At 44.8% G+C, this 18824-nt stretch overlaps 1 protein-coding gene across 4 annotated transcripts in view; it reads left to right on the top strand.

Annotated features, from left to right (window-relative positions):
• Positions 1-309: 309 nt before the first annotated feature.
• JPH1 (junctophilin 1) overlaps positions 310-18824 on the top strand; it is an 81493-nt gene continuing 62978 nt past the window's right edge. For 2 of the 4 annotated variants that reach the window (XM_081070840.1, XM_081070839.1), the window contains exons 1-2: positions 318-980; positions 6515-7274. In XM_081070840.1, the coding sequence (XP_080926966.1) occupies positions 602-980; positions 6515-7274 (1139 nt within the window). In that variant the 5' untranslated portion in view covers positions 318-601. Of the gene's footprint in view, positions 981-6514; positions 7275-18824 lie in introns of all 4 variants that reach the window. The other 2 variants (XM_081070838.1, XM_081070841.1) reach the window with 2 other exon arrangements.

Raw genomic sequence — 18824 nt, 5'->3', positions numbered from 1 at the left:
TTAGAGACTCTTAACCACCTCGATAAACCCCACACACAAACCCGGGGGGCTGCGCCGCCCGCGAGCTGCCCCCACACATGCAGCCGCGCCCTCGTCTCCAGGTGGGGACTGTCGCGCGTCCCCAGGGACACTCGCCCACCCGCCGGCCTCCCACTGCGCGGGCACACGCGCGCCCCGCGCCCGCCCGCCCTCCGGGAAAGCGGCGGCCCGGGGGCTGGGAGCACGGCCCGGTGGGGCGGGAGCGCCGCGGGGCCGGGCCTCGGAGCCTGGGGAGGGGACAAGGGGCGGGCGCGGGGCGGCGCCCGGCTCACGTGGGCGGGCGGGAGCAGCTGAAGGTCCGCTCCGGAGCCGGGGCTGTCCTCTCGCGCGCGGCGCTGGCCGGGGCGGCGGCGGCGAAGGAGGAGGAAGGCGGCGGTGGCGGCGGCGAAAGCAGAGGGGAGGACGGGGGCGGCGTCGGACTGGAGCCGATCGGCGGCGCTAACTGCCCGGGGCGCTGTCGTGCGCTCGCCCGCCGGGCCCCCACCCCCGAGCTACACCCTGCGGTGCCCAGCTCTGCCCGCATCCGTGCCCCCGCGGGGAGCGCGCCGGGGCTGCCCCCCGAATGACGGGCGGAAGGTTCGACTTCGACGATGGCGGCACCTACTGCGGCGGCTGGGAGGAGGGCAAGGCGCACGGGCATGGCATCTGCACGGGGCCCAAGGGCCAGGGCGAGTACTCGGGCTCCTGGTCGCACGGCTTCGAGGTGGTCGGAGGCTACACCTGGCCCAGCGGCAACACCTACCAGGGCTACTGGGCGCAGGGCAAGCGGCACGGGCTGGGGGTGGAGACGAAGGGCAAGTGGATGTACCGAGGGGAGTGGTCACATGGTTTCAAGGGGCGCTACGGGGTCCGGCAGAGCCTGTGCACCCCTGCCCGCTACGAGGGCACCTGGAGTAACGGGCTGCAGGACGGGTACGGCGTGGAGACCTACGGGGACGGAGGTGAGCGGCGGGGTAGCGGGCGCGGGGGGCTCGGCCGGGGCTGCGGGAGGCGGGGAGGACGTGCGGCGCACGTGTCCGGAAACCCGCCAAAACACCTGGGGCCGCCCCCCGCGCACCTCCGCCGGCCGCCCTCCCCCGCGGGGCGCGTTGGCGCGCGACTGGTGCGCGGGGGTTGACCTGACCGGGTTTGGGGAGCGGACGGCGTGTCCACAGCCGGGGGGGCCAGGCGTGAAGGTACCTGGCCGGCGCCAGCGCTGCGCTGCCCCCGGGAGGGAGCGCCGCCCGGGAGGGGAGGGCTGGTGAGAGGACGCTGTCACTTGAGCCCGTCACATTACGTTCCTGATCCCTCCCTCTCCCGGACGCGTTTGAAATCGCCACTCCCGTGGAGTTAGAGCGAGCGCCCTGGGCTTGTGAGGCTGGCGGTCGGTGCTGACCGCTCTCCGGATTGGTTTCACGTGGAGTCGTGTTTCGCTGCTGGTCCTCCAGTAGCCTAAAGATAGAAGCCAGAACCCCATAACTAGGATGTGGGGCAATTGTACCTTGTTGGGGGTGCGTTTGGAAACATCCTAGTTATGGGACCTGAAAGGCCACCTGATGCAGGCGGGGTCCCCAGGGTGTGGGTTTGTCTTCCCAGTTTTCATTCGCTTCCGTGAAGTATGGGTGTTTGATCGAAAGAATGGTAGTCTTTGTGGACTTGGAGATCTTTACACAGATTACTAGGAAAACATTTTAGAAACGAACAAGGAAGTCTACGTTCAACAAAGAGTACAATGGAAAGGTAGAGTCCCGATGGTTGTTGTTCAGCCAGCCGCTTTACTCCTGAGAATGGCAGTACTGAATCACTGGTTTGCACTGAGGTGTATGACTGACACGGAACGCTGGCTGTGAACAAAACACCCTATTTTAATGTTTAACAATATTTGCAAAAGGAATTGTGTATATAGTACAGCAGACTTCCTCTCTTTTCAGTTAGGAAAAGTATACGTTACTGAAACAGGTGTCACAACGTGATGAATTTCCTTGTGTAATAAGCTGAAAGGATGGATGGCTTATGCTTCCGCAAAATACATTTTCTGATAATAAACATAATCATAGTTCATTGGAAAGGATGGTAGGAGGCCATGTCACCTTTTGGACTTATGCAGCTCAGAGTTGGAGGAGGTTAAAGGAATCCAATTAAAAGTTTCTCCAGCCCAGTATGACCCCAGTGGTGCAATTGCTTATATAAAAGCTCATACAATTTGTACACAGCGGTGTGTCAGATGCAAAACAGCCGAGTGGTAGGACTTGGTAAAAAGACATCTCGTCTACCTACAGCATAAATAAAGGATATGGTTCTCATGGATTAAAAGGAAGGGAAAAAAAAACTTTTCTTAAATACTTTTTATATGTGCTGCTTGAGTTCCAAATTCTGCAGTAGTTAATTAGGGCCCTGGTAGGTTCTGGAAGGGCATAGGGTGCCTGGGTGAACCCCCCATCAATATGTTAATTTGTGATTGGACTTAATTAGAGGCCCCAGCTCTACCATGTAACTAAATTCCATGCTCAAAAGTGGAGTGCGATGTTTGTTTTTTAAATGTGTGCATTATACTATAACCTTTTAAGAAGGTCGTGGATAGTTCTCTTCAACTTGGGATGGTTAAAAATACCCTTTTAAAGTTACTACTCATTAAAGAAAATCTCTTGGTTTAGAGTATTCATTATCAAAAAATACATACAGCACAGAAGGTCGTCTCTGTATGTTTTGTAGAAGCTCAAATAACTGCCCAGGAAGACTTCATGGATAATCTGCCTTCTGTTCAACTAATATTTTTTTAAAACATTAGAATTTGGCATCATGGTAACACTGTGGTTTTCTTTTAGTACAAAAAAAATATGTTACCAATTGGGAAGGGGAAAAAAACTCTTAAAAATCACTATTGAATGTTTACTGTGTGTTAATTTCCTGCTTTCTTTCACTTGTAACTCCATTTAATTAGAAATTCCTTAATCATAAAATGGGAGTCTTAAGTGGAAGTATGTTTCTATAATTTATTTTGTACAAAGATGTTTGGCCCAAATAGGAAATAACCACCTTCCCTATTCTTATTTAAGAGTGAATGTGTTTTGTTTTTGGTTTTGTTTTTTTGCCTCTGCACCACATGTCCACCCCAATGTACCCTGTCAGATGTAGGGAAATCTGATTCCATGTATTTTGTGGTGACATTAAATTAGAGGAAGGAAGTAGTAATTCCATGTGAGAAGAATCACGTGATTTATTTCATTAGCGACTTGTGGGTTAAGTGTTGCTAAAATAGAAACCCCCTGAATAAATTGGTACCATACTCATGAAATCCAAGTTTGGGTGCCCAGCATTTTGGGGGCAAATTCTGATCTGCTGTACTTCATTTTTTTCACCTATCATAAAACTACTGGAAATGTCTAGAAAGACACATTGTTGTGTTAAGTATATGCATACTTGCACATACCCATCTGTAGCATATAAACAAGTTTGGCATAGAGCAGTCTAAATTTGACTGGAACCCATTTTAAACTGGACGCCTTCCACTATAAGATTATGTGGTTAAAATGGCTATATCTAGAAAACCAGCTCCCGGAGGAGAAGTCATAGAACAGAATTTCAAACAAAGCCCATAATAATCATTTTTACACTTGTGAAATATGCATCTATATTTAAGGAGTCGAGAGAAAAGACCTAATTAGAACTAGGAGCAGCAGGGAGAAGTCGGAACCCACCTGCTTCATAAAGAAATACAGGCCCTTTTTTCTAGGTTCATTGACTAAACTAAACCTATTTTAAATTTCAGATGAACTCCTAACAGTTTGACTGGAAATTGGTTTCTAGCAAGTCTGTGAAGGAACTGTTCCATACACCGTGATTTAACAGAACAGGATGGGAATGTGGCCAGGGCTGCTGGTCCCGACTTCCCCACTTGACAATTAAACAGAGACCTAAACTTTCTAATTAATTATTGCTGTTGCCTTAAACCACTTAGATTTTCAAGCACCACTTCTTTGGAAATTGCAAATATTAGTCTTATTTTCGGAGATTTCAATCGAAGGAAACTAGCTGTTAGTTTTCCCTCCATGTTAAATATTTACTAAGATACTATGGTTGCAGTTTAAAAGTGTAAATACTTATTGATCCAAACAGCACCTTTGGAAATTCTTCTAGCAAAATTAACTTGTCATTATGTAGAAAAGTTAGAAGGATATGATTTTAGCATTCCCCGCTTATTTAACACAAAATATTTTTTTTTTAAGTAAGGTGGTTTATTTTAGTATGTGTAAGTCAGGTTGTATAATTTTTATCCTAGAATTTAAATTTTATCCATGTAAGCAAAAGGAAAGTCAAAGTTGAAATTCCCTAATAATTCAAGTTTCCTTCCCCGTTACAGTGGTGGTATTCAGAGATGGCTAATATTCAGTAGGAAGCTTCTTACCCTGAAATGTTGTTTGACTGTCTTACCCTTTGGGGTTTATCATTTTGAGAAAGCTGTGGCCTGCCCACCTCCTCAGAAGTTCCTAGTAGCTGTCAGGTGAAGATTTTCACATCTACCCAGAATATGACATTCACAGTACCAGACCCACTTTGTATTTCAATGTCGCCTTGCTATTACTGTCTGTTTATATGACATAAATACATCAGAATGAACAGAAAGAGAAGGTCGTCTTGAAATGAGTCAAAACTTTTGATTTTGGAGCCATTCTGGTTTAAACTTTTAAGTGCAACCCTTGTTAACACAATAATAGAAAACCGCTAGCATTTTTGCTCAGAATGTTAAAATGAAATACATGCCACACAAGGGAAACCTGTGCGTGGTAAGATATAAAATGAAAATTGACTGCAAGGTAGATCTATATAATCCAAAACTTAGAGCTCAAGATAGACTATAATCATGATTGATTTTCTATGATACTGTGAAGTGTTATGAGTAATTCAGAAGTAACTGCATCTTAAAATTTCCACGTAGTTTTTTGGGGTGGGTACTATAATTTAAATTGTGCTTTTGATAAAAGGAAATGGCCTTGATTTTGAAAAGAAAATTCTAAGTTCCCTGATTTTAACACTCATTTCTTCCGAGGGTTATTTAAAAAATCTGCACCAGGTTATTTTGAAAATGTCTTTGCTAATTTATTTAATAGAAAAACTTACTGAACACAAATACTTTAGACTCAAGGTCATCTTATTCCTGAAAAGGCATAATATTCATTGAAAAAGTGATCTGGTATCATAAAGTTTGAATGGACACTGTCAAACATATCTGCTCTGAGATGAATTCCATGTCCTCTGGCCTTATCTCAGCTTTTCTAAGGGTAAATAGTCACCATAGCTGTTTAAAGTTATCAAACACCTAGAGACCACAGAACACACAAGTCATCAATCTAGAAATCTGTGTTTTCTTGAAGTAATTCCTGCCCTCAGAGTACCTCTAGTTCATGGTGTGACAATCCAGTGACAGAGGCTAGGGAAGTCGCATGGCCAAGAGAAAGCAGAAGTTTGGGAAGTAATATTTGGGCAACAGTAAGAGTTGACAAATCTTTTTTTAAATATATACTTTAGGTATAATTGACATGTAACATGTTAGTTTCAGGTGTATAACATAATGATTCGATATTTGTGTATCTTGCAAAATAATCACCACAGTAAGTCTAGTTAACATCCGTCACCAATGAGGGACAAATCTTAACCTTTTCACCTGGAAGTGTACATAATGTAAAAACAAATCACCCATTTTTTCACGATTGTTCACTATATTCAGGATATGTATTGTATTTGTCAAATTACTCTTAGCTCAAAGTTTCATCCAAACCTAATCCTAAATATTAAAGTTTCCCCTACCCTAAAAAAATGGTGAATATGGTAGAAACAAAATTTAAGACAATTTATTGGATGTCCATGTCTTAAGTATTAAAGATCACTAAAATTTTAAGTCTTAGAGCTTGTTGGAATGTTATCCTGAAAGACCCAAAAGTCATTTTCAGAGTTTTTCAGCTAAATTAGTAAAATTAGAATAAGATTCATGAATAGAATTTATTTCTTCTACTATGGCACTGCCTTCCTTAGTGGGATTTGGTGGTGTGGTTTTTTTTTTTTTTTTACTTTTTCTAAATTAATTTTTTTTCAATTATAGTTGACATTCAATTATATTAGTTTCAGGTACACAGTATAGTGGTTAGACATTTATATAACTTAATGAAGATAAGAGGTAGTTCTGACGTGTTCATTCCAGGGAAGAGAAGTTGTTTTTCAGTGATCACTCTTTTGGTGTGCGAAAGTAGTGGTTTCCTCTAAAACCGGTGTACATTTTTAAATGAAAAGCACACATGACCGGACGATTGGAAAATCCTCTAGGATGCCAGACAAGGAGTAAGACACCAAGTTCCAGGGCGGGGATTCACACGTGGCTGCATGAAAACGACCGAGCTGAGTGGGGAACGTATGGGGCGCGACCTTGGGCCTGCACTAGGGGCCCTCGCAGGCGACGGGCGCCCCCTCTGCAGCGACTCACGCGGTGCTTTGTCTCCCCCAGGTACCTACCAGGGCCAGTGGGCCGGCGGCATGCGGCACGGCTACGGCGTGCGCCAGAGTGTGCCCTACGGCATGGCCGCGGTGATCCGCTCGCCCCTGCGCACCTCGCTGGCCTCGCTGCGCAGCGAGCAGAGCAACGGCAGCGCGCTCCACGACGCGGCCGCGGCCGCCGACAGCCCGGCCGGCACCCGTGGCGGCTTCGTGCTCAACTTCCAAGCCGACGCCGAGCTCGCGGGCAAGAAGAAGGGCGGCCTCTTCCGCAGGGGCTCCCTGCTCGGGAGCATGAAAATTCGCAAGTCCGAATCCAAGTCTTCCATCTCCAGCAAGCGCAGCTCGGTGCGCAGCGACGCAGCCATGAGCAGAATTAGCTCCAGCGACGCCAACTCCACCATCAGCTTCGGCGACGTCGATTGTGATTTCTGCCCCGTGGAGGACCACGTGGACGCCACCACCACGGAAACCTACATGGGCGAGTGGAAGAATGACAAGCGCAACGGCTTCGGCATCAGCGAGCGCTCCAACGGCATGAAGTACGAGGGCGAGTGGGCAAACAACAAGAGGCATGGATACGGCTGCACCGTGTTTCCCGACGGCTCCAAGGAAGAGGGAAAATACAAAAATAATATTCTGGTCCGTGGAATCAGGAAGCAACTGATACCAATAAGAAACACAAAAACTCGGGAGAAGGTGGACAGAGCAATCGAAGGCGCACAGAGGGCAGCTGCCATGGCGAGAACCAAAGTGGAAATAGCCAATTCGAGGTATGTAAACGCAGGGTGGGTGGTTCTGCCCGGTCGGCCAAACCGGTGCAATATCAAATGTCGTGTTCGTCAGTTCTGTTGGTGACACCACCCAGTAGGTTCTACCACAGCTGGAATCAAAGGTGGCAAGTGGTTGAGCCCAATAGAACGAGAGTCAAAAATGTACCTGCCCCGTTCTGAAAGTTGCCGTCATCCAAAAACGTTGAAGGCACATTGAGGTCCCCTGCCTGTTATGAATTACTTCCCTAAATACATCACGTGATGGAATTCACACAGATCCCGTGTTCATTTTCCGAGATCAGAAAGTTACATGTGTTTTAAAAGTACCCTGAAATACTGCCACAGAGACACTGCTTTGTGTGCCAGGGCAAAACCATCCATTCTCATGGAACATGCCTAGTAGAGATGAGTCCCTCTAAGTTGGAACTGTTTACAGCTCCCCCCATAAAATTAACCTAATTTATAAAATGCAAATTCTGCTTATTGATGCCGGGTAGGTGAAGTTGGTTTTGAGAATGTCACCGAGACCTAGTCATGGCAGAAATGGAAAGTCCCGTGACAGAGTCTAGCATGTATTCCTGAGAACAGCAGAGCTCATCAGCCTGGGAAAGGCAGAGGGACAGAGGCTTCCAGGGATCCCCTCATTCTGTGCAGAAAAGATCAGATCACTGGTGTGGTAAAAGGAAAGGGGTGGGGGCAACCTAACTTGGACAGATGGGGCTGTCGCTGTGCCAAGGTGGGAAGAAAGTAGAGCAGTAGAGAAGCACTGGAGTGAGGAGAAGAAGGCGGGTGAGTAATAGATACCCAAGTAGGGTGTGTGTGGGCACAAAGCACTGTGTGCTTCAGGTTTTGCCGTTAAGAGCTGGGTTCGGGGATCCAACCAGCAGGATGGAGAAATCTATTGGGAATGGATTTGATTAGGAATGGATGTCATGTTAGACTACAAAGAAAGGGATGGTTATAAATGGAAATTTTTATTTTGAGGTTTATTGAAGTGGGTACTGACTGACTGGCCCCAGTTTTGTGTGACTTGAGGCAGATATTAGAATACATTAAAACTCCTTTTTCTGAGTCAGTAATATTCTCCCGTGGAAGTAACCCTCTTTTGAAACCACAGAATATTAACATGTCCTCAGGTTTGCTTTCTTAGCATTGAATTAATGAGCCCCCCCTTCCTTTTTTGATTGACCCATATGAAATTTCTGGTATTTTAACTTTTTGTTGCCCCCCAAAATGGAGGTTTCGTATGGTTCGACTTCCAGATCTCCGGACTGCTAGGCTTATAAAGTTTCTTTTTTTTAATGCCCCTATTTTATTTACTATTTATTTCTGAGTGTCTAAAACACTAATTGGTAAATGGAAGAGGTCTTTTTTTTAATTTTTGCATTATTTGTAAATATACGTTGTATTAAAAGTCTCCAACATCTTTTCATTTCATTCCAAACTACTCCTACTTTAAAGTTAATATTTCTTGTGCGTCGACACAAACTTCTGTGAAGGGTCTCTCCTGACTTCTCTGCCAAGCATCTTTTATTTTAGGTCATAGTTTTCTCTCATCACCAGGCAATACATCTTCCTGCTTTTCAGTTTGCTTTGTAGGTAGGACACTTGCACGTCTGATCTTGCTGGCTCCCGTGACCCTCAGCTACCTTTAAAGTTAGTCATATACCTGCCGTTTGGCCCTGGCCTCTAATTTTAAATGCACTCCTACATCCTTCCGGTTTACTTCCACCTTGCAACCACGTGATATACTAGAGGCAATTCAGTCTTGGCAGGTAGAAAATAAACCTGTGCAGGACACTGTAGCAAATGGCATTCTTATGCTTGCTGTAATTACTGACTTATAGGATTAGTTTAAATCGAAGGAATCTACAAAACAGAAGGGAACTGCTTGTGATATGCAGAGGTGATCGCTGATTCTCCTAGAACCATAAAACCCTTACCCAAACCCGACCATGCTCTCTCTGTTCAAAGTCTTTTGGGGATGGTATTACGAAGTTTGGGAATACTGTGTTGCACAGTCTGTAATCAAGAAATCTTTAGCTTAAGATGTTATACTTTTAGCCAGGAAACTTCCTAAAGACTTCACTTAGCTACGTATTTAAAAATATGCTCAGTTCATTATGGTAACTGAAATACGCGTTGCGTGATTCCACCTAAGTGAGGTATTGAAAATGGTCAAACTCATAGGAAGGGAGAGTAAAATGGTGGTTGCCAGGGGCTGCGGGAAGGGGGACATGAGAAGGTGCTGTTCAACAGGTGTAAAGTTTCAGTGAAGCAAGGTGAACAAGTTCTAAGATCTGCTGTACCGCATTTCGCCCGTACTTAACAGTATGCTATTGTGTGCCTAAAGTTTTGTTAGTAGGGTGGCTCTCATGTTAAGTGTTCTTACCAGAATAAAAATTTTTTTTAAAAAGTGCTCTTTGGATGACACAATAGGCAAAAAATAAAAACACTCAGTTAACCTTTTGTATCTTTCTTACTTTCACTGTTTTAGCCCCCTTCCCTTGCTTTAATGACTACTTCTGATACAGAGTTCTGCAACATATTTTTGTAGGCGGTAGCTGAAGGACTGGCATATTCCCTTTAGAGTAGCTCTGAGTCCCGAGTTCTACGTTCTTTTTAAAACGTTTTTTTAAAAAAGTAAAGAGAAGAAAGGATTGTGTTGAGGTTTTGGAGGTTGCTACCAGCGAGGCAGACTTCTAGCTGGATTAATGTCATAAGCCCGGCTCATTATAATGCCTGCGTATCTGCTCAGTCCTTTCTGGCCCCTCTTCTGGTTAGCTGTTGTTATAAATGGTTTTGTTTTTAAAACTAGGGGAAATTGAAGACCATAAAGTGACACTTTCCCTCTCCCCCTGCCCTGGTATTGGCAGAATAAGAACTAGACAGTGAGACCCCTGCTGCTGCCACTGTTGAAATCAGTTGATCACCATTGGCAGCAAAGGGAGATGATCAATTACTAGTTATTGACCATTTCCGTTTGCCCCCCACATAATGTTAATCATTCTTCTATTGCTGTTATTTCTTATGCTGTAGAACTTTTTGTTTGTTCCTGAAGTCCTGGGAAAATGGATCTACTTTCGTACCATCACCCTATTTTATCTGGAAGCAAAGCCTCAGGTTAGCTCTGGGGGAAAATAATTGTATCCTCCAGTAACATCCCCTGATGGAAATCAGGAGACAGAACCACCATCTTAGGCCCCAAAATTCAGGAAAACATGGTCGATCTGTGGACTTTGCTGCTTTGACGAGGGTGTGATGTGTCTTCCTGGGAATCACACAGGAGGCTTGTTTCTGAAGGCTTCTGATGACCCCCTGTTTAATTCTTATAGATTAGGGAACACGGGGATGACATAACAAGCAGTAGAGAGTAGACATAATGCGACAGATACAGAATTAGTAGATACTGATAGTGTGCTAGGAGGTTAGCACTTAAGAGTAAAAACTGTAAGGGATGTGAATAATTTGCCAGCACTATATGTAACCTTTCTTTAGGTTTCTGTTCTGATTCCCAAAGTGCTGTGTTTAGAAGATTTAACAAAATGTTTTATTTTGGTCAAGGTAAACATCATCACCTGGAATTGACAAAAGTATCTCAACCAATTTTTTAAGAAATGTTCAAGTGGGAGGAGAGCAACTTCGAACATTTCAAGCCCCTCCTGTTTCAACGCCCTGTTGTTTCAATTACATTTCTCATCTGGTCATTTTTTTACCCCATTGATTCTTGTGTCCAATCATTCCTGCAGAGAGATGTTCGAATTATTGTTCCTTGAGAAGCATATTTGAAGGAAGAATTTAAGAATTTAATTCTTTAGGTTGAGGTAGCAGATAAGTGGCCCTTAGACAACTGCACTTTGTAGAAATGAATAGATACTTCAGAAAGGGGTGTAGACAAAAGAAGGGCTTTGTGGGATTTGAGCCTCCAAGGAAATGCTTCTCGTGCTAGAGGACGGAAGAGGTGTGGTGACAGAATGGAAGAGAGCTGGCGTAAAGCAACTGAGAAGCACAGGCCTTTGCTTGTACTCGTTGGTTTGGACAGATTAGAAGAAAGAAAAAGTGGGGGGGAGAGTGGAGTGGAATAGTTGCCACTCTTCACTGACTGGCCAGTCTCACTGAAGCTTGTAGGACGCTTGGCTGGGTGTTCCTAGCACTACTGTTATGTGTCAGTGATGGTACAGGCCGGCCAGTCGTATGGGGCTGTGCTGCTCCCATCCTCTCCCCAGCCATTAGTGGCACATTAGGCGGTGGCAGTAGCACCTAGGCAGGGAATGTCAGGAGGGAGCCCTGTGTTTGTCCCCTGCCCTGCCCTCTGGTACTCGTCACAGATATACTAGCTGCACAGGGCGATGGAAACAGATAGAACGTGCAAGGCCTCCAGCTCCAGGGACCTGGTGAGCCGCTGAGCTTGCGGCGTCTGTGTCCAGAACTAGAGATTGGATTCCATGTTTGCCAGTTGTTGACTTAGATATAAAAAGGACGTCCTTTTGTTTTGTTTCTTTAATTTGACTGGAAAAATGTGTTTCCCATACTTTTCTGTGAAAAAGATATATTATCATTTCATACCACTCTCCCGCTTTCCTCCGGGACCAGAATGACTCGGCCCCGATAGCTTTCTGAGTTCACATCTGAGGACCGTCTTTGCTCATCGCTTCCGTCTGCCTGACACCCTGGCCTGGATCCCGGGCCAGCCCCTCACACTGCTCCATCCACAGGTTAGGCATGAAGTCTCCTCTTCACCGAAGGTTCCCTAACCGCATCTCCTCGCATCCCCCTCAGTCTAAATCCACCCCCCAGTAGTCTAAATTGTCATCGCAGTGTATTTGTTGAATCTCTCTCTCTCTCTGTCCCACTAGAATAGAAAGCCAGACACAGCAGCCAGCTTAGATCAGCGCACTTTTGTAAGGCTTCTAGTAAATATCTGATGAATGAGGGAATGAAATTCTCACTCTTGGGGTGTGAACACTGCCGGTGCTTCTAATTCCGTTTTGCTGGACACCTATGAACCACAGTCTTCTAAGGAGGGAAACATAATTCTCATACTAATTCACACTATCGTCTGGCAGGAGTCCAGGAAGTGCAGAAAATGAAAAAGTGGGTGTCCCAGGTCTCCTCTTCTCTAATGATGTCAGCATCACTCAAGTGTTATAACTAAGGCGTGGCCAGGAAGTAAGAGATTCAGGTTAAGCCAAACCGTTATCCCCTTTCTTCATAGGTATGAGCGGGTCCAGGGGTCCACGTGGGTTTCCTGTAAGCAGATATGAAAACTCCAGGAGGTCACCTGACATAGCTACCCAAACATTAACTCAGCCTTGACATCACCAACATACGGGATAAGTCGGGACATCTAAGTTTGCTGAACGTTCAGCTGGCTTGTTTTGCCTCTGGCAAGTTTTTCTTGTCCTGTCATTTTGGGGGGTCTTTTTTTTTTAAAGTTCAAATAGTGATATTCAATTACTTGACTTGATTCTCACTTGAGGTATTAGTAATTAAAACCCAAAGTGAGCCATGAGTGCACATTCTGGGTCCAAATTAAACTTACTACTACCAATTTTCGGAAAAAGCCAAGTTTGTTGTAATTTCAGGAATCTGAAATTCTGAAATTCTGTTGGACAAAAGGATTCTCTTTGTCTTTTGCAAATTAAAATCATGGTTCATATGCTATCTTGATGTCTTTTCTGTGCTGTTAGTGGGCATGTCATATCCTGAAAAAGATTTAGCTTACCTTTTCCGTGAATTTTTTGTTTCTCCTGCTAGGGCTCCTGTTAATTTTGTTATTTTATTAGCGTAAGTGATTTGGCAGGAAGGTGAAGTTCTTATAATTGAAGAGATTGTTAAAGAGGTAAAGCATTTGGAGGAAAGTCACCTGGCATGTGATTTCCTTACAGCTAAGGAAAGTATCATTTTCTTTGGTTATGCGTACCTTTGTCCCCGTCACCCTTTCCCACCTGTTATCGCCAGCCCTTCTCCAGACAAATTCCAGAGGCCTAGTTCAAACACTCAGGCTCTGAGTGCCAAACATTTACCAGGAACGAGGACTGATACTTGCTTCTTTCTTCACAGAAGGGTTGTTTGAAGAGTTGCATGAGAGAGTGGGTGTCACAGGGCTTTGTAAACTGTACATGACAATATACAGTTAATGTTTTGGAAAGCACCACGGTCCTACATTCCCACAAGTGAAAGCTGATAGGAAGCCAAGAAGCAAGACTGGGATAGATTTAAAGATGGAGGGAGGGAAGGCAGGCATGGGAAGCAGAAAGACGGATAAACAAGAGGAAAGGAGTGAATCCCCCAGGCTTGACTGCTGTGTGCGGACGTGAACATGTGTCAGGACTCACCCAGCCTCAGATCTGGGTGAAATTAGTATATCGTCAACAGGCAATTCTATTCAAGACTGAAAAGGAAATGAGGAAGGAAATGCATTTGTTTTTATATCAAGTTACTCTGGGGTACCATTCTGAAGACAGTATAGGAGGGTACTACAGATTTTATCGTCATACTGTATTGGGTCACCATTATCCTTTATGTGTCTTACAGTTATGGCATTGCCTATAAACAATTTAAATACACATTTCTCCTCTTTACCAAAGAATGCCCATTTCCCATGGGTGAAAGTGAGGAGACTGTTCCAATGTCCTCATATTGTTCTCCAGGCTGTTTAAAGAAAGGCATGCTTCTCTGCGTCAGGCGGTCGGGGACTGCTCGGTGGGCTGAGAATTTTGTGTGGGTGTATGGAGGGGCAGCTGAAACCAGAAAGATAACCCCGGCGTCAGCTCTGTCCTGCCCCCAGGCGAGGGAGAAAGCTGGGGTACCGTGGTCCCCAGGCGGCCTAAGTGGGGAACACAGAGAAACTCCTGGCCAGCACCTGCTCTTCACCTCTAATCTCTATCACCATCAGTGTTTAGCAGGTTTTGTTACACACTAATGTATATAGTGTCATGACAACCCCATAAAACATTCTGAGGCTATCGTGTCGTAAAGATCTTTCTTAAAAAAAGTTCTTTATCCAAAAAAGAAAAAAAACTCTTCATCCAGCCCTTCCAAGTCCAGGCCCATTCAGAATCTGCAATATTGAGGTGGGTGAGCCTTCTAATGATTAACAGGTAGGTTCAAGCAATACAACTTAATGAAAATTAATCTTAAGCCATAATAACGGGAGGGTCACACAGTTATCCAGGCTTTGGAGCCATTCAAAACATACTTTTTAAAACCCTGAATCATGTAGGCCTGGCTCCCCACTTTGATTAAACAGAAAGGGAGTAGGGGAAGGTGCTGTATGAATGGGGTATGAGGTTGTGCTCAATTCTGTAGAGATTACTTGGTGAAAACTGGCTGGATGAATGGAGTACATCAAACAACAATCCAGGGTGATGATGAGCTAGGTTTTCAGGACACATGTTGGCCTTGTTTTAACTCTGAGTTTGCTTAGACAGGACAGACTTCAGCAGTCTATCCCATTTCACTCTGAAACAATGACATTTTCCTGATCCTATAAATACAAACCATTAAAACAGAGCAGCACTTACTTTTTAGTGTCGCTGCACTTGTAATGAAAACCACCCTACTGTGTTTTCCGGAAAGCCAAAGGCGTGATGGCATTCGTGTTCCATCCATGTGCTCCCTATGAAGTTTAGCTGTGACCTGGAGAAACTCTGTTTTCGGGCGAGTGGCAGAGCCCCGTGTGTATCCGACAGAGCTGGTAGCCACCTCCAGGCAGCAGCTGCCAACAGCCCAGGCACCCTGCTCTCAACTTTCCATTGTGGATTAAGCTGACTCTGCCAATCTCACTTTACTCAAGACACCAAACTGGACGCTTGCAAGACTAGTGCCTTGCAAATCTTTGAGATGCTTTTCTTATTATAGATGAAATATGAACATTGTGTTTGGGAACAGGATCCAACAAATGCCGAAGGTATTTATGTAAGTCATTCAACTTTAGTACAACAGCCTCTTGAGAATTAACCAAATAGGCTTTTAATAATTTTGCCCTTCTGTCTTAGTTGGTGTTCCCCATTTATTTGTGTAATACGCTCAATTCAAAGTAAGCTTCTTTATCAGAAATTTAATTAAGGTGTAAGGAATCAAGACTGCCTCCAAAATAGTACAACTCTGTGAAGTTAAATCTTCTTAGGATTCTCCTATGTGCCAAATGAAACTTATTCAAGCCAAGGAGAATGCATTAATTCACTTTCTAGCATTTTTAAAACAATCGGTTATGCCACAGATTAACAAACAATTTTGGTTTTGAAAAGCTTTTAAATAAGGTAAAAATGTGGACAATTTTTACTGTACCACATAAACCGAATTTTGATTTCACTTGCTTGGTCTAGAAGTCCCTGTCTGTTTAATTTTTCACATTGGTGTCAGAGCTTTATTGAATTAGCATATCAAGATTTCATGCATTTGCTTCCAGCCATTAGGGAACGGATTTGAGATTCTTGTGGGGAGCCTATTAGTCAAAACATATTGAGGAGCTGTCCCATAGAAGCTAGAGTTTAGGGTTCAAGAGTGGAAGGGAGGAACTCCAGATGGTAGGTTTACCAGCCCTGGTCATGTATTCCCACCCCTTCTTACTCATCCCAATGATTTGAGAATCAGTTGAGCTATGGACTGATAGGTTGCCTTGCAAAGATGCAAATGCCTTGGAAGGGTGGCACCTTTAGCCCTTATCTGTCAGCAGTTAACACGTTCGTTAACACTCTGGCTTTGATTCTCAGGAAAGACACTGGGTTACCAGCCCATTTTATCAGGTTTGGTTCTTGTCTCAGGGAAATACTGATTTTAATTGCTCTTTGTAGCATTGATTACACATAGGTAAATGCACAATTATGACTGGGACCCAGTCCTTTCCATCTGGTCGGGACAGATAAAACAGTTACCAGTCGGATGGCTGGCAGCTTGCTCTGAGTGTAGGTCCCATATAGGAGGGGCTTCATCCCGGCCTGGGGCTGGAGGCGTGAGTCTGCAGGTGGTATCCATCTTGAGAACCGAAGGGTATGTGGATGTTTTCCAGAAGAATGGAGACGGGTGCTAAAGACAGTGGCCCATATGTATTTGGGGGAATGTAAAATGTTTGGCATGGGTGGAAAACAGGGTGCTAGGTGGAGGTCAGCAGGGGTTCACTGACCTATAAGGGGTAGTTAGGACATTAGCCCAAAGACAGGGGAGAGCTATTGATAGTTTTAAACAGAGGAATTACCTGATCAAATTTAGGAAAAACGCTCTGGTTACAGATGATGCACAGGGTTTGGGAAGAGTAAGGGGCAATAAAAGTAGAGACAAGTTAAGGAGTCTTCTGCTAAGTAGTAATTCAGGGCTGAGCCATGGCAGCGGGATGGGGAAAGTGAATGTTTGGGTGAGAGCCTCCCAAGCGGACTCAGTAGGACTAGATGGTCAGGGGATAAGTGTGGCGATCCAGAAAAGGAAGAGTCGGAGTGACTCCTAAGTTTCTGGCTTGACCAACTGGATGGATGGTGGTCCTGTTTATTCAGACAGGGACCAGAGAGGAAGGACCAGGTTTAGAGAGGGAGATGCCTTTGGATTGGATTTTGGACTTCTTGAATCTGGAACTGGCCAGACAGACAGCAGGGAACACGGCCCTGGAACTCAGAGAGATTTGTGCGCTGCATAAAGAGCACAGAGCAGAATTCGGGGGAACAAAGACGTTTATGAGGCATGCCGAGATGTACACGATGCTAAACACAGCTCTTTTTAAGAAGTAAAGCAAATAAAGCAGTTGTCGCATGAAATGACTAGGACTCTGTTGCCTTCGCATAATGCAATTCGGATATCAGAATGTCTGTTTCTTCAATTTGTGGAATTATGCTTTCGAAGATTTGTGCTCAGGGGACCTCCCCAGTGAGCAAGATCTGTTGACCTCTTTCTTTCTTGGCAACATACTAGCACAAAATATCACTCTCACAAATTATTATGGTAAAGAACATCATTTGGCAAACATTGATTTAGTGTAAGCTCTGTCCAAACATGGCACTAGGCCCTGGGAGTACAGAGATGAATAAGAAACAAACCTGTCGTGAACGGCAGATACCCTGGCAGGTTCATCACACTTCTATGGGGGCTACGGGTTGAAGGGACACCCAGCCTTACAAGTTTGTCACACTTTCTGGGGCTCTTTGCATAAGCAGCTCTCTGCCCTGCGCCCTCACCTCCAGATCCCTTTTCTTTGCCTCGCCCCTGTTAATCTTTCGTGATTACCCTCAAGGTCCATAGCAGACACGGACTAAATTAAGAAAATGCCTCTTCAAATAAGTAATTCTACCCCTAACAATAGGAATGCTATCAACAGAATAGCAGTCAACATAAAGTAGATCAGAATTGTATAATGTTAAAGGTAAGGTGACTGTTGCTTTCTTAAAATAAAAAAAAAACAAGTTTTTAGTAATTAAATTTTAATTTAAATCATTTTAATTTAAAAGGATTTCTGCATAGAGGCTGTAAGATCTATAAGATTTCATTTTTGATGGGAGTGGGGTCTCATTGGCAGTATTTGGATACAGAGACATCAAAGTTAACTATTTTGCAAAAAAATAGTTTTTTGGCAATGTTTCCAGATGCGGAAGCAAGGCAGACACTGCCAGACATTTCCCCATGTACCTTATTCATGAGTGCCGGTGCCCCTCCCCTTTCGGTCTGAGGATAGCAATGTGGGTGATACCTTTTGGCCCCATGCAAACAGCCAACATATCTGAGTGGTTACCTGGTACCTGGACCTGTGCTGTGAACTCTGTCATTTCACCTAATTCTCATGACAACCCTGTCGGTTGGTAGGAAACTGAGGCATGGAAAGGTCACAAAACAATCGATATATCGAGGCTGGTTCCAAGGCAGCAGAATATCAGAGCCCAAACCTTTAATCCCCACTCGATTTTGAGAATTCCAATAGAATTCTCTTCTTTAATCCGCACCCTCTCCTTCAGCTCATGAAGGAGCTCTACTTGGGAGTATTACATATAGTCATATATGCCCTTGTGCCACTGTGGCATTTAACAGACATTATTCATTCAACAGCCACAAATCTTGTGTGTGAGAAAAACCACCGAACAAATAATGTCGGTGTAATATGGCAAATTTTTTAAGAGAAAACTCTGAAAAATGCAAAGGAAGAAGGAATATTTAAGGGAATAGAGCCAAGGCTGAGCTGTGGAGACTGAGTTTCGATTCGGCTTGGAGGAAGATTGTGGGTAAAAGGGCACCGGGTAGGTTCCCACAGGCGGGCAGACGTCTGGGAGAAGGAAGAGCCATGCTTCTCCAGGTGCAACCCATCCACCCTCTGCAGCAGATCTCAAGGGATGCTTAAAAAGTCCCGGTCCCCCACCCCTTTCTCTGGAAGACAGCCAGAGGTCTGCATCTGAGAACCTTCCCAGCTTATTCTCAGGCACACTAAAGGGTGGTAAGTTTAAGTTGGGTGATGATAGGAGTTGAGATCGTGAAAGTTTGGGAGCTATATTTTCTACTCTTGGCCTTGGAGGCAAAGGGGGATCGTTCTTTAAAAGGATTTGAAGGGAGCCATCAGCCTTTGAGGTGGATTTA

This window comes from Rhinolophus hipposideros, assembly GCF_964194185.1.
Source record: "Rhinolophus hipposideros genome assembly, chromosome: 13".
NCBI lineage: Eukaryota > Metazoa > Chordata > Mammalia > Chiroptera > Rhinolophidae > Rhinolophus > Rhinolophus hipposideros.
This window is presented reverse-complemented; position numbering and strand designations above follow the sequence as displayed.